Source organism: Mobula birostris, chromosome 15, assembly GCF_030028105.1.
Source record: "Mobula birostris isolate sMobBir1 chromosome 15, sMobBir1.hap1, whole genome shotgun sequence".
In the NCBI taxonomy this organism is placed as follows: domain Eukaryota; kingdom Metazoa; phylum Chordata; class Chondrichthyes; order Myliobatiformes; family Myliobatidae; genus Mobula; species Mobula birostris.
In genome coordinates, this window is record NC_092384.1 from 80,912,291 (window position 1) to 80,931,610 (window position 19,320).

The 19,320-nt window shown below is 45.0% G+C and overlaps 1 protein-coding gene across 1 annotated transcript in view; it reads right to left on the bottom strand.

Annotated features, from left to right (window-relative positions):
* The window catches only part of uba2 (ubiquitin-like modifier activating enzyme 2), a 50,923-nt gene extending 32,575 nt beyond the window's left edge, over positions 1–18,348 (bottom strand). Inside the window, exons 1-3 of the mRNA XM_072280000.1 lie at positions 18,164–18,348; positions 9,490–9,573; positions 7,921–7,991 (exon numbers count right to left, since the gene is read on the bottom strand). Coding sequence (XP_072136101.1) covers positions 7,921–7,991; positions 9,490–9,573; positions 18,164–18,301 — 293 coding nt within the window. The 5' untranslated portion in view covers positions 18,302–18,348. The remainder of the gene's footprint in view (positions 1–7,920; positions 7,992–9,489; positions 9,574–18,163) is intronic.
* Positions 18,349–19,320: the final 972 nt, after the last annotated feature.

The window sequence follows — 19,320 nt, forward strand, 5'->3', positions numbered from 1 at the left end:
AACGCGACACTATTACAGCTTAGGGCGTTGGAGTTTGTGCTCTCTGACCATCACCGCATGGGCTTCTTCCGGATGTTCCGGTTTTCTCCCACAGGCCAAAGATGTCCCAGATGGTAGGTTAATTGGTCATTGCAAATTGTCCTGGGACTAGGTTAGGTTAAATAGGTGGGTTACTGGTCAGCTCAGCTCATTGGGCCAGAAGGGCCTGTTCCGTGCCATCTCTCTAGAATAGATGATAAGATAAATGACTGAATGAATAAATAGGAATTATTTAATTCCTATGATCATTATTTTAAAGGTTAGCATCATTTGTCACAAGTACATCCAAACATGTAAAGATACGTACAGTTTGCGTTATGGATCAACACAGTTCAAGGATGTGTTGGGGCAGCCAGTAACTATCATCATGCTTCTGGCGCCAATATAGCATGCCCACAACTTGCTAACCCTAACCCTCATGTCTTTGGAATGAGGAGTCTTGATACAGTGAACTCTGAGTATCTTCCAAGCAAATGAGATGTGTTCAGCTGAAATCCATGTCAGTTAGGAATACAGAAACTGTTTTCATTTTAATTCTTTGCTCTAATCTGCACTGACCATTTTTCATTTACAGTCAGCATGGACAAGATAAGCATACCTTAAAAACTAACAAATTGCAGATGCTGCAAATATGAAATAAAAGCAGGGAATGTTGAAAATACACAGGAGGTCAGGCAGCATCTGAGGAGAAACAGAGTAAAGCTTCAGGCTGGTTGAGCTTCCATCAGAATTCGATGTCTTTCTCACAGACACCACTGGATGTGCAAAGTATTTCTTATTGCATCCAGAATCAGTGATAATAGTCACCTCCAGTTGCCTTTGGAAGGCAGCAATGCAAGAGTGGTTAATTTACTAGACCAGCTACCAAAGGTCTAGACCACTGATCCAGAGAAATAATTTTGAATTCCAACACGGTGGCTGTTAAAATTTAAATTCCAGTCATTAAATAAATGTAGAATTTAAATAGAAAAGTTAGTCTCAGTAACAGTAACCATGGAACTACCAAATTGTTGTCAAAACCTGCACAGTCCATGAATCTCCTTCAAGGAAATCTGCCAACTTATCCACTCTGACTTGTATGTGACTGCTGACCCATCAGTACTGAGGGCAAACAAGGATGGACAGTGAAGGCAGACATATATGGGACACTTAAGAGACTCTCAGAAAGGTACATGGATGATAGAGAAATGGAGGGCTATGCGGAAGGGTTAAAAGGCCAACACAACGTTGTGGGCCAACGGGTCTGTACTGTGCTGTAATGTTCTATGTTCTATGTTAAATAAGATGTTCTGCACATGCTGGAAATCCAGAGTAACACACACAGACTGCAGGAGGAACCCAGCATCAATAGAAACAATGTTTTGGGCCAAAACTCTTCATCAGGACTAGAAAGGAAGGAGATAGATACCAGAATAAGGTGGTGAGAAGAGGGGAAGGGCCAGAATAAGATGGTGGGCTGGGTACCCTCCAACCTAATGGCATGAACATTAATGTCTCCAGCCTCTGGTAATTCCTCCCTCCGTACCCCTTCTCTTTTTATCCATTGCCCATTCTAGTTTCCCTCTCACCCCTTCTCTTTGAAATTTGGATAGATACGTGGATAGTAGGGGTATGGAGGGTACGATCCCAGTGCCGGTTGATGGGTGTAGGCAATTTAAATGATCTCGCATGGATTAGATGAGCGAAAGGGCCTCTTCCTGTGCTGCATTGCTCCATGACTATCAGATTCCTCCTTCTCCAGCCCTTTACCTTCTCCAGTTGACACCTCCAAGCTTCTCACTTCATCTCCACCTCCCTCACCCACGCACCTTCCCCCTCACCTGGTTAAAACCTGCCATCTTTTACAATTAACCCTCCCACCTTCCAATTCTGCCCCCTTCCTTTCCAGTTCTGAAGAAGAGTCTCGGCACAAAATGTTGACTGTTTATTTCCCTCCATAGATACTGAGTTCCTCCAGCATTTTGTGTGCCTTGGAAAATAAATACTGGCACTGCCAATGACGTTTACATCCCTTAAACAAATATGATGAATAAATGGATTGACATATCGGAATGGGATTGGGAATGGGAAGTGTAATTACAATGGGTGGTCGCTGGGAGCTCTGCCAGAAGAAGCAGGACATCCCAGTGGCCACCCATTGTAATTACATTTCTCATTCCATATATCAATCCATGGCCTCTTGTTTTGTTGTGATGAAGCCACACTCAGTTTGGAGAAACAACACCTTATATTCCATCTTAGTAGCATCCAACCTGATGGCATGAACACTGATTTCTCAAACTTCCAATAATGCCACCCGCACCCCACCCACCCCCTTCACCATTCCTCATCCCCTTTTCCCTCTCTCACTTTATCTCCTTGGCTGCCCGTTGCCTCCCTCTGGTGCTCCTCTGCCTTTTCTTTCTAGGAGAGGCCTTCTGTCCTCTCCTATTAGACTTCTCTAGCCCTGTATCTCTTTCACCAGTCAACTTCCCAGCTCTTTATTTCATCCTTCACCCTTCAGGATTCACCTATCACCTTGTGTTTCTCTCTCCCCTCCCCCATCTTTTAAATTACTCCTCAGCCTTTTCTCTCCAGTCCCACTGAAGTGTCTCAGCCCAAAACATTGACTGTACTTCTTTCCATTGATGCTGCTTGGCCTGCTGAGTTCCTCCAGCATTTTGTGTGTGTTGTTAGGATTTCCAGTATCTGCTGCTTTTCTCGTTTGTGTTCAGCATTATCTCCATGCTTTTATATTCTATTTCCCTTGAAATAAATGCCAACATTGTATTTGCTTTCTTTACCACAGACTCAACCTGTAATTAACCTTCTGGGAGCCTTGCATGAGGACTCCAAAGTCACTCTGCACCTTTGACGTTTGAACCTTCTCCCCATTTAGATAATAGTCTGCACTATCGTTCCCTTTACCAAAATGCATTATCATACATTTCCCAACACTGTATTCCATCTGCCACTTTTTTGCCCAGTCTTCCAACTTGTCTAAGTCCTGCTGCAATCGCATTGCTTCCTTAACTACCAACCCCTCCACTTATCTTCGTATCATCCGCAAACTTTGCCACAAAGCCATCAATTCCATTGTCCAAATCACTGACAAACAATGTGAAAAACAGCAGTCCCAATACTGATCCCTGAGGAACACCACTAGTCACTGGCAGCCAACCAGAAAAAGTCCCTTTTTATTCCCACTTGCTGCCTCCTGCCTGTTATCCATTTCACTATCCATGTCAGAATTCTTCCTGTAACACCATAGGACTTTATCTTGTTAAGCAGCCTCAAGTGTGGCACCATATTAAACACCTGCTGAAAATCCAAGTAAATGACACCCACTGCCTCTCCTTTGTCCACCCTGCTTGTTACTTCCTCAAAGAACTCCAACAGATTTGTCAGGCAAATTCCCTTTACAGAAACCATGTTGATTTCAACTTATTTTATTAGTCTCCAAGTACCCCAAAACCTTATTCTTAATTATAAACTCCAATGCTTTCCCAACCACTGAGGTTAGGCTAACTGGACAATAATTTCACATAAAAGTTGCTGGTGAATGCAGCAGACCAGGCAGCATCTCTAGGAAGAGGTGCAGTCGACGTTTCAGGCCAAGACCCTTCGTCTTATGCTTGAATTTCCAGCATCTGCAGAATTCCTGTTCTTTGTTGTGGACAATAATTTCCTTTCTTTTGCCTTCCTCCCTTCTTAAATAGCGGAGTGACATTTGCAATCTTCCAGTCCTCTGGGACCATGCCAGAATCAAGTGATTCTTGAAAGATACTGACCAACACATCTGTTATCTCTTCAGCAACCACTCTCAGGACTTTGGGATGTAGCCCATCTGGTCCAGGTGACTTACCCACCTTACCTTGAGTTTGCCTGGCACTTTTTCCTTTGTAATAGCAATGGTCACTCTTGCTCCCTGACATTCATGGACTTCAGGCACACTGCTATTGTCTTCCGCAGTGAAGGCACCTCAATTAAATATAGCTATGGCTGTAAAGTGCTATGCTAACAAACTGCTACTAAATAAAATGAGATAACGAATCCTTCAAATGAAATTCTTCCCGGTATCTTGGAATTAATATTCACCCTTCGACCAATATTTACAAGAGTGCAGATTATCTGTTTCTTATGTTACGTGACCACAGTTTCATTTACTGTGGGTGTCACTTTAAAACGCCTGGATGAGGCGGAACTATGACATCATTATAATCATTATAACAAGCTGCGACAGACCGCTGGGACTTTCAGAGGAGAAGAGAAGCGGGGGGGGGGGGGCAGTTTTGGACCGCAAGTTGCTAGCAGTAGCTTGCTGCAGCAATGGGTAAAGTCTGATACATTCCCATGCCCAGAGAATTGGGTTGATCAACAGCACCCAGTGCACAATAGATGTGTGACTGTCACTTCCTATGATCCATACGTGGATTTTGTTGGAGTACCCTGTGGCGACCACCTTTGTTAACCCTTACATGGTTTCGGGCATGTTATGTGGTAACCACTGTGCCAGGGTATATTCCGTGACTGTCACCTTGTGATATTTCTACGTGGATTTCCAGACAACTCGACGGATAAGATCTTCGGCGACTGTTACTTTGTTTTCCCAGCATGGAACCTGTGGAATACTTCGTAATCACCTCTCCACATTTTAATGTGGATTTACAAGTTTCTCCACTAACTTACTGGACCTTTCTAGTTTGCCATCTTAAGACTTTAAGGACTGTTCCTGAGCTTGACAGTTTGGGAGCCACACACACACATAACACTGTTAACTTCTGTTTATTTCGTTTAATTTTCTATATTTTGAGTAGATACTAATAAATATAGTGGTTTTAACATTAAAGCCTGACTCAATTTGTGATCTATTGCTGCTGGTACGTAACACTTATTATATTGTTGTGCTGAGAGCCAAAATAGTATAAGCAGCACGTCACTGCTCTGACACTCACTGGGCTGTGAAGTGGGATGTGCTGAGGGTTACAAAGGACAACAAATAAAGGCTAATGGAGACACAACAGACTGCAGATACTAGAAATCAGGAACAACACACAAAGCTGAAGGAACTCAGCGGGTCAGACGGCATCTATGGAATCAGACTCACAATCAGGTTTACTTTCGCTGAATTTTGTTGTATTGTAGCAGCAGTATGGAGCAACACACAACTCCTGGTATTTTTTTTAAAGAAAGATATAAAAAGTAGTGCAAAGAGAGCCAATTAGTGAGGTAGTGTTCATGGACCGTTCAGAAATCTCATAGCGGAGGGGAAGAGGCTGTTCCTAAAACATTGTCCATTCACCAGATCAATTCTACTTCAAACAAAAATGATCAGAACTATTATCTACAAATCTGTCATAACACTGAGGACTTTGGTGCAGCTACTAGGGCTCATCAAAATGGCTGCTATATGTATGATGCCTGTGATCACAGGGGATTCATTCAGGTGCTCCACTTTCCTCCCATACCCCAAAGACATACAAAAAATGCTGGAGGAACTCAGCAGGTCAGGAATACAAAGAGGAATAAACAGTCGACATTTCAGGTTGCAGACATCCCACTTCTCCCGGAAGACCCGGGAGTCTCCCGCACATTGACAGCGGCTCCCTGATGCCCGCAAATTATATACAATATCCCGGAAATTGATTTTTTTTTATGGGGGAGGGGGGAGGGGGGAGGGGGGGAGAGAGAGAGAGAGAGAGAGAGAGAGAAAGTGACAAACGTAGCGAGAGAGTGACAGTGAGAGCATCCTGATTGGTCACTCTTCGTGCTAAGTAGACCTATCAGTTTTCTCTGTGGGCGGGCTTTATAGTCGACCTCTCTCTCTTTCATTGTCCATCAGTTCAGTTTAGTGTCCTGCAGCACCATGGCAGAGTGTTCCAAAAAAAAGAAAATATAAAACGTACGTCACCCCAGACTACACTAAAGTGTACCCCTGCCTAATAGGGGTGAAAAATAATGACAGTGTTGCTCGCTGCACTGTTTGCAACAGCAACTTTTCTATTGCCCATGGTGGGTTAAATGACTGTAAAAGACATGTTGAGGTGAGTTTAATGGGAGTCATTTGTTCATTAGCATAGCTAACATTATTTAACCTAGGTGGCTGGCTGCTAAGGAGCTACCCTATTGATGTCCTACGTGATGAGGCCAAACTCCCTGTTGACTTGCTTAAAGTTGTAATAGAATAAAAAAATGACTCCATGATAAGTTGAGATTCAAAGAGCTCTGCCAGTTGATGAAGCTGCTTTTGGTGCTGTCAAATTCTAATTGTGATGTAGAAAGGGCATTCTGCATGGTGCGTCACATTAAGACAGAATTCAGAAGTCAGCTGTCTCACAAAACACTTGTGAACCTGATGTCTTGCAAAATTAACAAATTCATTGACACAGACTACTATGAGGTTGAGACTTCTGGCAAAATGCTCAAATCTGCCAAGCAAGCCACATCATAGTACAAAGAAAATTTGCAAAAGAAATAGAAAAGCTATTTACATTAGCATTTAGCTATTAATATTGAGACTGCCAACAAAATACTCAACAAGGAATGAATATATATATATATATAGTTTCAATATGTGATCAAATAAATTGTTGTGTTCTTTCATAACCAAATGTCCAAATACACCCTTGGAGGTCGACCGGGGGGGTGGTACTACCTCCCTGAAATGAGTTTTTGCAAGGTGGGATGTCTGAGGTTGTGACCTTATTTCAGGAGATATAAAGTGGCGGGGGTGGGGTGGGGAGAGAAGCAAAAACTAGTAAGTGATAGGTGGATCCAGGTAGGGGAAAAGTGGGGGAGAGGGAGAGTAGGAATGGCACTAAGCTGGGAGATGATAGGTGGAAGTTACAAAAGGCTAAGAAGATGGAATCTGATAGGAGAGGACAGTGAAGCAGGGAATAAAGGGAAGGAGATAGGGAAGAGAATCAGTGAGATAGCAAGAGCAACAACTGATCTAGGGCAGAAGCACTGCGATACTTGAGGATACTTGATACTTGAGACTGATGGAGACCGATACCTGGTCTCACCTTTCAGAATTACTAACAAACATTTCACAGATAGACCAGAAGACAAATCATCACTTTAAAACATACTACTCTAATTAAGAAAACCAGAAAATGCTGGAAACACACAGCAGGCAAGGCAGCATCTGTGTAAGGATGCAGAAAGAGGGAAGTGTACGGGTGTTCAGCGCCATCTACCTCGTTTGACCGGTCTCCTTCTCACTGCTGCTGGCAGAAGGTGCAGGAGTCTACACAGCAAAAGTGCGATCACATCAGTGATTTGTAGCTCTGGACTTGAACTTTCCACAGCAGTTTGATGTTTAATGTCCTCTTTCTGAATGTGCTTTACCATTTGCGCAATTTGATCAAGGCCTGCAGCCATTGACAGAATGCTAAACTGACTGATTCGGTGGCTGTGGCCGCAGTCATCGGCTCATGGACTGGCTTAGCTTGCCTCAGCAGCTTGTAGCTGTGGACTCACTTTTGGGGACTCTACTGTTTCATGTTTTGTGAGTTATTAGTTCACTTTTTGCCGTGTGCGCGGTTTGTTTTTTCCCCACGCATCTGATAGTTTTGTTGTGCGGGGGTTTTCTTTAAACCAGTTCTATGGTGTTTCTTTGCTTTGTGGCAAGGAGATAAATCTCAAGGCTGTATATTGTATACATACTTGGATAATAACTACACTTGATACCTTGGGGAAAAAAAAGCAACTTTTTTCTCTCCCAGTTCCGATGAAGGGTCCCGCTCTCGAAACACTAAGTATTTTTCCTTTCACAAATCTTGCCTTAACTGATTGAATTTACCTCAGCTTTCCAGTATCTGCAGCTTTTTATTTTAATTTAATTCTGTGACTCATATTGTTGTACAGCAAGCCTCAGTTTCCCAGAAAAGTAAGACTTACTTCATGATGCTGTCATGATAAGCGGTAATCTTGGCATCAGGACAGAACTGTAGGGCACTCTCCTTAGCCACCTGCAAACCAAATAAACTAGAGTCAAACATCACAGCTCTGTCCCACCCAAAGCAGCAATGGATGTGCTTACCTTCTTCAGGATACAAGGACATCCCTTTAGAACAGAGATGAGGAGGAATTTCTTTTGCCAGAGGGTAGTGAATCCGTAGGATTCATTGCCACATGGCTGTGGAGGCCAAGTCATTGGGTGTATTTAAAGCAGAGGTTGATAAGTTCTTGCTTAGTAAGGGTGTCAAAGGTTATAGAGAGAAAGCAGGACAATGGGGTTGAGGGATACTAAACCAGCCATGTTGGAATAGCAGAGCAGACTCGATGAGCCAAATGGCCTAATTCTGCTCCTATGGCTTATATCTTAGTGTAACCAGCTGTAAACATACAGCCTAGTCCTGAGGTAGCCCTGTAAACTCTGATTAGACAAGACTTGGAGTACTGTGTTCTCCCTTGTTTTATGACTTAGGCACAGTATTCAGCAGTCAGCATGGCTTTGTGAGGGGTGGACAAACATGACTGAGTTTTGTGAGGAGGTAACTAAGATGCTTGATAAGACTAAGACAGTGGACTTCAGTAAGCTATTTGATAAGATCCCTCATGCTGGGCTAATTCAGAGGATAAAGATGCACGGAAGATTACATTGGCTTCATTTGTCATACATACAGCCGCTCGCATCAACAACCAACATTATGTGCTTGGGGCAGCCTGCAAGTGTCGCTATGCTTCCGACATCAACGTAACGTGCCCACAACTTACCAAACCTAACCTGTACGTCTTTGGAACATGGGAGGAAACCGGAGCACCTGGAGGAAACTCGCATGGTCGCAGGGAGTGTGTACAAACTTCTTACACTACCTGCCATTTTATATCTGTGTCCTTCTCTACAGACTCATCTGCCAAGGGAAACTTCTTCCTGCCCCCCCCCAACCTTATCTGTGCCTCTCAAAATCTTAAAGACTTCAATCAAATCTTAGACCATAAGACATAGGACCAGAATTGGGCCATTCAGCCCATCAAGTCTGCTCCACCATTCCATCATGGCTGATTATAATCTCTTTCAACCCCATTCTCCTGCCTTCTCCTCGTAACCTTTGACACACTTGAAACTATCACCCTCCACTTTAAATATACCCAATGACTTGGCATCCACAGTTGTCTGTGGCAATTGATTCCACAGATTCACCACCCTCTGGCTAAAGAAATTCCTCCCCATCTCTGTTCTAAATGGACGTCCCTCTATTCTGAGGTTGTGCCCTCTGGTCATACACTCTGCCACTACAGGAAACATCCACCCTATCTCACTTTATCTAGGCCTTTCAATATTTGCTAGGTTTCAACAAGATCACCCCTCATTCTTCTAAATGCCAGCAAACACAGGCTCAGAAACATTAACCACTTCTCACACATTAACCCTTTCAGTCCCAGAATCGTTCTCGTGAACCTCCTCTGGACTACCTTCCAGATAACAAATCAAAGATGAGGGGAAAGCAACAGGCCAAATGTTACCTGAGCTTTTGACTTTCCAACATGTTTCTTTTGGAACAGAAATTGCCGGTTGAGGTTGCTGACATCAATCGTATCCAAGTCAACCTAGAAGCATAAAAACAGATAGGAACAAAAGTTAGAGGATGAGCATTGTTTAGCTGAAGAGGTTGCAGAGGAGATTCAGAGGAATATTACCAGGATCAGAGGACCTGAGTTACAAGGAGGGGCTGGATGGACCTGCACTATTTTCTGTGGAGCAGAGCAAGCCAAGTTGTACAAAAGGTGAAGAAGATTATGACTGACTTTTCAGGCATCACGGCCTGGAAAGGAAATTTGGATACACTGGAGAGCAAGAGGCCAGTCAGTATGGTGGACTCAGCCAGATCCATCATGGGTATAGCTTTCCCCACCGAGGACATTAACTCTGCTACGGACGGCTGCAAGCCTGGCTACAAATGGGATAGCAACCTTACTCAGTAAAAACCCAGAGCTACAGAAATGGCAACAGAAGCTCCAAAAACCTTTGCCTAGGAAACGTATGCAGCCATGTGGTGGAAGCAGAAGGCACAGGGCCAATCAACCTTCAGCCCAGGACTGAGGACTCCTGTGAGCTGCTGCCAGTTGGGGTGATGGGCTTCAGAAGAAGAACCAGAGGCAATGCCTCAGGAAGACAACATCCATCATCAAGAATCCCACTATTTAGACCAGGGGTCCCCAACCTCTTTTATGACATTAACCAATATCATTAAGCAAGGGGTCTGTGGACCATGCTCTCTTCTTGAAGCTGCCGTCAGGTTGGAGGTACAAGACCCTGAAGGCCCACACCTCCACAACAACTTCTTCCCTGCTGCCATTAGGTTCTTAAACTGACATGAAAAACCCTAACACTGCTGCAGACTGTATTTCCCTTGAACACAAGCCATTCTGCAGATGCTGGAAATCCAGAGCAACACACACAAAAGCTGGAGAAACCCAGGTCAGGAACCTATGGAAATGCATAAACAGTTGACGTTTCAGACCAAGGCCCTTCATCAGGACTGGAAAAGAAGTGGGAAGATGCCAGAAAAAGAAGGGGGAGGGGAAGGACAAACTGGAGAGTGATGGTGAAGCCAGGTCAGTGGGGGAGGAAGGTAAGAAGATGAGAGGTGATAGATGGAAGTGGCAAAGGGCTGAAGAAGGAATCTGATAGGAGAGGAGAGTCATCCATAGGAGAAAGGAAGGGGGGGGCACCAAGGGAAGGTGATAAACAGATGAGGGGAAGATACAAGAAGCCAGAATGGAGAAGCGAAGAGCAAAGGGGGGGAGGGGGCAAATTACCAACGTTGGAAAAATCAATTTTCGTGCCTTCATGTTGGATCCTACCTAGTGAGAATTTGAAATGTTGCACTGAAGTTATGTTTTAGTTTTATTTTGCCGTGTAAGGTATGAATAATTTATGCTAATTTAAATTTATGCAATTTGTGTTTACTGCCTCTGTAATGGACTGACCTACACTTGAAGGACACAGATAAAGTGGACGGTTACAAACTGTTCCCCAGGATAGTGAGGTCTGAAACTAGAGGACACAGGTTTAAGTTGAGAGGAGAGATGTAAAAAGGGAGTGGATATGGAACATGAGAGCAGGTCTATTGGTCAAGGTGCTGAGAGAAGTGGCAGATATGGGTACAGCATTTAAGAGGATAGGAAAGGTGTAGAGGTGCTGGAAAATGGTTCATTCAGTATCTTGGTCAGCATGGACAAGCTGGGCCGAAAGGCCTGCTTCCCTGATGTCTAATTCTTAAACAAGTTCTTCCATCTAAATGATTTTGTAATCTTAAACTAAAAAAAAATTACAACGGGAGCTATTCAGCCCATCAGCAAAGAGTCATGGAGTCACCCAACAAGAAGCCCAGAGGCCATAAGGCACAGGGGCAGCATTAGTTCACTTGGCCCACTGAGTCTGCTCCACTATTCCAACAACGACGGGGGACACGAGGGGAAAGGTGCTGAGAACATAGAACAAACTGCCAGTAGAAGTGGGAGATGAGGGTTCGATTTTAACATTTAAGAGAATTTGGACAGGTACGTGAATGAAAAAGGCATGGAAGGATATTGTCGGGGTGCAGGTTGATGGGACCAGGCAGATTAATAGTTTGGGACAACTATAGAATTCTGTGACTATTTATTATCCCTCTCAACCTAAAGTTCCTGCCTTCTCCCTGTAACCTTTGACACTGACTAATCAAGAACCTATCAACTTCTGCTTTAAATATACCCAATGACTTGGCCTCCACAGCCGTCTGTGGCAATGAATTCCAGAGATTCACCTCCCTCTGCCTAAAGAAATTGCTAATCTCTGTTCTAAAGGGACATCATTCTATTCTAACGTTGTGCCCTCTGGTCCTAGATTCTCCATGCACTCTATTCAGTAGGTTTCACTGAGATCCCCATGATCTAGGTCCACCCTACCATTATCTACCCATCTACACACCTCATTTTGGTCCTGAGCGTTTGATGCCTTGGTGATAGAAGTGCTCAATATTTCTACAATACTGGGAAAGACTCAGCACCCACCACCACACCCTAGCAGTGCATTTCAGATCACAGCCATCCACAGGGTGAATGAATTCTTCCCCTGTCCCAACACCTATGCCCTTTGGTTGTATACACCTCTGATTTGGGCAACAATCCTTCCAGCAGTTTGATAGCTTATTGGTTAGTGCATTGCTATTACATCGCCAACAATCTCCAATCAGGGTTGGAGAAGTTAACAACCTTAAATTCCCCGGTGTCATTTCAGAAAATCTATCCTGGGCCCAACACACAAGTATAATTACAAAGAAAGCACAGCAGTGCCGCTACTTCCTTAGAAGTTTGAGAAGATTTGGCATGATATTTTCTATAAATGTGCAGTGGAGAGTATATCGACTGGCAGCATCATAGCCTGGTATGGAAACACCAATGCTCTTGAATGGAAAATCCTACCAACAGTAGTGATATGGCCTAGTTCATCATGGCTAAAGCCCTTTCCACCAATGAGCACACCTACTCGGAGCGCAGTCACAGGAAAGCAGCATGCATCAAGGATGCCCACCACACAGATCATGCTCTCTTCTCACTGCTCCCATCAGGGAGGTGGTACAGGAGCCTCAGGTTTCTGAACCACCAGGTTTTAGAACAATTATTACCCTCGACCATCAGGCTCTTGAATCAAAGGGGATAACTTCACTCGCCTCATCTCTGAACTGTTCCCATGACTGGGCTCACTTTCAAGGCCCCTTCATCTCAGGTTCTCGATATTTATTGCTTTTTTTCCCTTTGTATTTGGGTGCAGTCTTTCAGTGATTCTATTATTTTTCTTGGATGTAGAGTATGCCCGCAAGAAAATTAATCTCAGGGTTGTATATGGTGACATAAATGCCCTTCGATAATAAACTTACTTTGAACTTTATAAAATCTGTTTTTATATTCAATATGTTGGTCAATTAAGGCAAGTAATCATCATAATCATCTGTGCCATCATCCTCATGGATACCCTGTCACTACTGAGCTGTTTACCTGTGCTGTGCACTACATGCATTCTGAATTGTATATTTTATTAACTAATTCATGGCAATATTTTGCTTTATGTGCAGTGTGTGATATATGTTGTATGGGTGCACTGTGGTCCGGAGGAACGCTGTTTTGTTTGTTTGGTTGTATGTACGTACGGTCAAATGACAAAAGACGGGTTGTATACTGAGTCCCAGCATTTCTCAGTGGTTCCTGCGGTCCTAACATTGTGCATCTATCTCCCAGATGCTGAGGATGAATCACCTCACACACAGAATTCAATTTCTCGGTACATCTTTACTCATCCAGTCAGGACCGCCACTGGAAACCTGGTGAACACACTCTCGATGCAGGACACTTTGGAATGTCAGGCATTGTGCACCGGGTCAGGTCACACAATACAAAAACACTGAGGTCAGGCTAAATCTGTACGTCAAAAGTCAAAAACCTACTACTCAACATTCAGTCCTGATGAAAGGTCTCGGCCTGAAATGTCAACTGTTCTCTTCCACAGATGCTGCCTGGCTTGCATAGTTCACCCAGCATTATGGGTGTGTTACTCAACAATCAAGATTGTTTTATGTCATTTCCAGTACACAAGTGTAAAAGAGAATGAAATAATTGTTACTCAGAATCGTAACAATAACATAAAGAACACAATAATTTTTTAAAAACAGAATAAATATAAATACATAAGATAGGGGGTGTGGAGGGGTGGGTTAGTGGGTGAAGGTGTTAATCAGCCTTATTGCTTGGGGAAAGTAACAGTTTTTGAGTCTGGTGGTCCTGGCACAGATGCTATGTAGTCTCCTCCCTGATGGGAGTGGGACAAACCATCCATGAGCAGGGTGGGTGCGATCCTTCAAGATGTTACTGGCCCTTTTCCAGCACCTCTCTGTACTCAACTTTCATTGGATAAAATATGTACAACTGCTTCTTTAGCTCCTCTATTGCTTCACTTTCTTTTTAAGATTCAAGTCACATGCCATTCAGACCATCAAATCACTACCAGGTCTAAGAGAAATTCATCAATTCTACTGAAGAAGTGTGACAGCTTACTTGTGTTTTGGAATTTGACTAAAAAATTTACTAATAATTTTTTTTTGGGAGACAAACTGTGGTAAACTATCACTGCAAACAATGAAGAGGTGAGTGAGGGCGAAGCGAACGAGAGATGTGCCTTGCTGGTATGATGCACTTGGAGTTGGAGTCGTGCTGGTTGGAGTGAACAATTCGGAGGGGAGAAGACAGGATGGAGGAGTTCTGATACCCGTCCAACTAACCTGGGTGTGATGGTGGATCACTCTAAGTGTCAAGCCAGTCCAGAAAGGTCAAGAACAGCTTCTTTGGCAGCGAAATCAAGGTCTGAAGCGAATCACTGGGTGGTGTGTTCTAGGCCCGGAGCAATTCGCCATGATGAGACCCGGGTACTAATGCGAAGAACCTGGATTGTCTGCTGTTTGACAATCGAAACGCCGGCTCAAATAGACTGGAAAGGCAGGGTGTTGAGAGTCGGTCGAGGTTGGATCGCATGAGGCTTTGAGCCCACTCCAGGGATTTGGACTAAGGACGCAATTTGGTTCAGAATGCTGTTGTTGCTGCTCGCTTCCACTGCTTGCGTGATCTGTTCTGATTTTTTTTCTCTTGCTTTGTGGGCAATGAGGGTTGGTCTTTTTTTAAATTTATTTTGAGTTCCTTGCTTTGCAACTCCCTATTAAGCAAGCAAATTTCAAGGTTGTATAATTTATAAGTTCTTTGATAATAAATGCACTTTGAATCTTTGAACTTATTTCCCTGTAATCACATGCCCAAAAACTGACCCTATGGCCAACCAACCGGCCACACCGCAGCTCTTCAAGACGGAGGGGGAAGCCTATCCCGTGACAGGCAGACTGCGAACTCCACAATGGCAAGCTGCAGATCAAAGTTCAAAGCAAATTTATCATCAAAGTAGGTATATGCTACCAGTTTCTTGTAGGCATTTACAGGAAAATAAAGAAACAATTGAATTTTATGAAAACTATACATAAAGATTGACAACTAATGTGCAAAAGAAGACAAACTGTGCATATTTAAAATATTGACAACTTGGATGGTAGAGCCCTTAAACTGAGTCTCTAGGAGATGGAATCAGTTCAGTGTTGAGGTGAGTAAAATTATCCACATTTATTCAGGAGCCTGATGGTTGAGGAGTAATAACTGTTACTGAACCCAGCGGTGTGGGATCTGAGGTTCCTGTCCTTCCTCCTCGACGGTTGTAACAAGAGAGAGCACGGCCTGGATGGGGTGGGAAGATGATGGATGCTGCTTTCTTGTGAGAGTGCTCCATATGAATGTGCTCACTGGTGGGCCGGGGGAGCCGGGGCTTTGCCCACGAGTGTCTGGACAGAACAAGAGCTGTGTGGGATTACAGTTCCATCCTGTGTCACTTATTATTGTCATGTGTGACACCAAGCAGAGCTGCAGAACGGATGATGCTAATGAGAGAGGTAACGGAAGACAATGGAGAAACATTCAAAATGCTAATAAGAGAGAAGAGAGAGATTAACGAGAAAGAAACACAATTCCAATGTTGGCGTCTGCGACAGGCCGTTTGCTTTGAACCTGAACTGTTTTAAGTTTGATGGACAGGTGATACCCCAGCAGGGGGATAAAAATAGCAGGTTTGCTAAGGCATGGGACCCTGGAAAGAGCAGTGTGCCCCACAAGGTGCTGGGAGTTTGGAGGACCGGGGCACGGGAATCAGTCAGAGGCTCACAGGGTGAAAAGGCACGATTGGTGGGAACCTGGTGTGTTTCCGCCCTTGCCTGCGTGCCGGGTTCACCACGGAAGAACAATCGTATCCGGAACAGAGGGGTCACAGTCTGTGACCACAGCGGGATCAGAAGACATCAAAAGGTCTGCCCGAAACCAACTGCATCTCTCACTCTCTCTCTCCAATGGTACAACAACAGCGATAACTTCGAACTGCATTAGACTGAACTGAACTCTGCTTCACCTAAGACTGATCATTTTACCCCTAGACTGCGATAGAGCTTGGTTGATTCCTATTACCCTATTTCTGTGTATATGTGTGTATTATCATTGCTAGCCTGTTACATTTATATCCTTGCAATTAGTGTACTGTATTACTTATTTCTTTAATAAAACTTTATTAGTTCCTAGTAATCACAGACTCCAACACCTGTTCCATTTCTGCTGGTTTGGCAACCCAGTTACGGGGTATGTAACATTATACAGATTATTTGCTGGGGTGGATGCTATCAATGTCCATTGTACACTCTAATGACAGAGGCAGATTTCCTGTTGGGTCTTCAACTGTTACTAACAGTCAATAAAGCTAAAAAGTTAAATAGTCGGAATTTAAATTTTGCTTGTCTCTGAATGAATAGTCCAGGACTCTGCTGGTTTATGCAGTAACAACCACTGTGCTGCTGCACACTTGCTCAAACACTTACCTCTTCGATGTCAACAAGACAAAGGAGATGGTTATCGACTTCAGGAAAACTCACACCACTCATATTAGCGGCACAGCCGTGGCAACTGCAAACAACTTCAAACTCTTGGGAGTGCACATCTTGCACAACCTCTCGTGGTCCCAAAATACATTATACACAATCAAGAAAGCTCACAAACTCCTCTACTTTCTGAGTAGAGAGCTGGACTTTCCACATCTGTACTTAGGGCATTCTACAGATGCACAGTAAAGAGCATCCTAACAAGCTGCATCATTGCATGGTACAGAAACTGCTCTATAACAGGTAGTCAAAACTGCCCCACACATCACCAGCTCCAGCCTACCTGCCATCAAGGACATATCTACAGAAAGGTGCTGGAAAAGTGCCAATAACATCATAAAGGATCCCACCCACCCTGCTCAGGGGAGGAGGTTAGATAGCATAAACCCCAGGACCACCAGGCTCAAAAACAGTTACTTTCCCCAGGCAGTAACGCTGATCAACTCCTCCACCCACTAACCCACCCCACCACACCTCCAACCACCACTACTTTATCATTTCCTGTCAGTCACCTTATGTACAGACACTCCTGTGCCAAGCATCATTTGCTATCTTTTCTACTTATGTGTACTGTATTTTTAATTATATTTGTGTTCTTTATCTTACTGTTTTTTTTTTGTGCTGCATCAGATTCGGAGTAACAATGATTTTGTTCTCCTTTACAGTTGCGTACTGGAAATTACATTGAACAATATTGAGTTTTGGAAGCCATTTCATAGAAGTTTGTCAGAGGAAGGCCTTGGTCCAAGCATCAGGAAATCCAGGTGCTGCTGTGCAGACTTACCTTACAGACACACACACACACACACACACACACACACACACACACATACATACCTGACACTGCAAACACATTCCCCCATCACACATCCCTCCGTTAACTGCCTCCCTTAATTTCTTTACTACTTCCCTCTGAAACCCAGTCCCTCACTTTCAGCCTCTTCTCTGTTCAACAACTTTTCATTTACTTCCATTGATGCTACCTGCCCCTCTGGGTTCCTCCAGCGCTTTTCTGTGTTGCCCCTCTCTGTTCCTTTGCTTTTAAACTTTCCCTCCCTCTAAACTTGAGAGATTTCTCAAGGATTCACATCGAAGACCGAAGTTCCTCCCAGAACTACTCTACTAGAACAGCTTTAAACACGGAAAGCTTGATCCTGATGTGTACACATTAGCCATTGTGTCCCACCATCACAGTGGTGTTACCACTGGGGCATAAAGAAATGGTCCCTATCAGGGGATCGTAGCTCCAACTCCTGCCCTCAACCCTCAGCTCCAGTCCAGTGCCCTCCGACCCCAGTTGCAAGAGAAAATAAAATAAATCCCCAACTCACGTACCAGCCTGACAGATCTCCCTGGCTCCTCTGCATCAGCCAGGACACAACAACGTTCTTCCCCGGCAGGGAACCGACTTCCCCCTTTGCTCAGGGAACTGACCAGCTCCAGTTCCACACCCGGATCCGATCCCTGACCGTCCAACCGGGGACCCCCACCCACCGACCAGTGCCTGAACCCGGTCCCCTGCTCCACTTGCCGCACCTGTCGTCAGCGAGGTTCCACCGCCGGCATCAAAGCTCCAGGTGAGGCCCAGGCCCCGGAGCCCACCCGGCCTTTCCCGCCCACCCGCTCCGCCGATTTCCCGTCCTTACCACCTCGATGTCTCTGAAGCCAGCGAGCACCAGGTTTTTGAGGAGTTCGCAGCCGATACCGCCAGCGCCCACCACCAGCAACCGGCAGCGGGACAAGCGCTCGGCCAGAGCGCGGGAGACGGGACCAACCAGCGCCATCTTCCACAGCCAAAGGCCCAGGCGCGGACAGCGCTCGTCGGGAAAAGCCGGGGGTTTCGGCGTGGCCTCCCTAAGCACCGCCCCCTACCGGGACCGGTAACCGGTCCTCCTAATATGGCACCGCCTATCGGGACTTACAAATGGTCCTCCAAACACGGCGCCCCCTACCGGGAATTGGCACGCGGTCCTCCTAGCTCGGCGCCCCCTACCGGGACCAGCAACCGGACCTCCCGACTCGGCGTTCCCCATCGGGACCGGCGATAGTCCTCTGAACCACTCATCTCTGCTTCACATTCCCATTCGGACATGTCTATACATGGCCTCCTCTGCCTGGCCTGCTGCGTTCACCAGCAACTTTTACGTGTGTTGATGAGACTAAGGTCAGGTTGGAGGAGCAACACCTCATATACCGCAAACAACAGGAATTCTGCAGATGCTGGAAATTCAAGCAACACACATCAAAGTTGCTGGTGAACGCAGCAGGCCAGGCAGCATCTCTAGGAAGAGGTACAGTCGACGTTTCAGGCCGAGACCCTTCGTCAGGACTAACTGAAGGAGGAGTTAGTAAGAGATTTGAAAGTGGAAGGGGGAGGGGGAGATTCAAAATGATAGGAGAAGACAGGAGGGGGAGGGATGGAGCCAAGAGCTGGGCAGGTGATTGGCAAAGGGGATACGAGAGGATCATGGGACAGGAGGCCCAGGGAGAAGGAAAAGGGGGAGGGGGGGAAATCAGAGGATGGGCAAGGGGTATAGTCAGAGGGACAGAGGGAGAAAAAGGAGAGAGAGAGAAAGAATGTGTGTATAAAAATAAATAACAGATGGGGTACGAGGGGGAGGTGGGGCATTAGCGGAAGTTAGAGAAGTCAATGTTCATGCCATCAGGTTGGAGGCTACCCAGACGAAATATAAGGTGTTGTTCCTCCAACCTGAGTGTGGCTTCATCTTTACAGTAGAGGAAGCCGTGGATAGACATGTCAGAATGGGAATGGGACGTGGCTTGCTCCTGCCCCATCGAACTC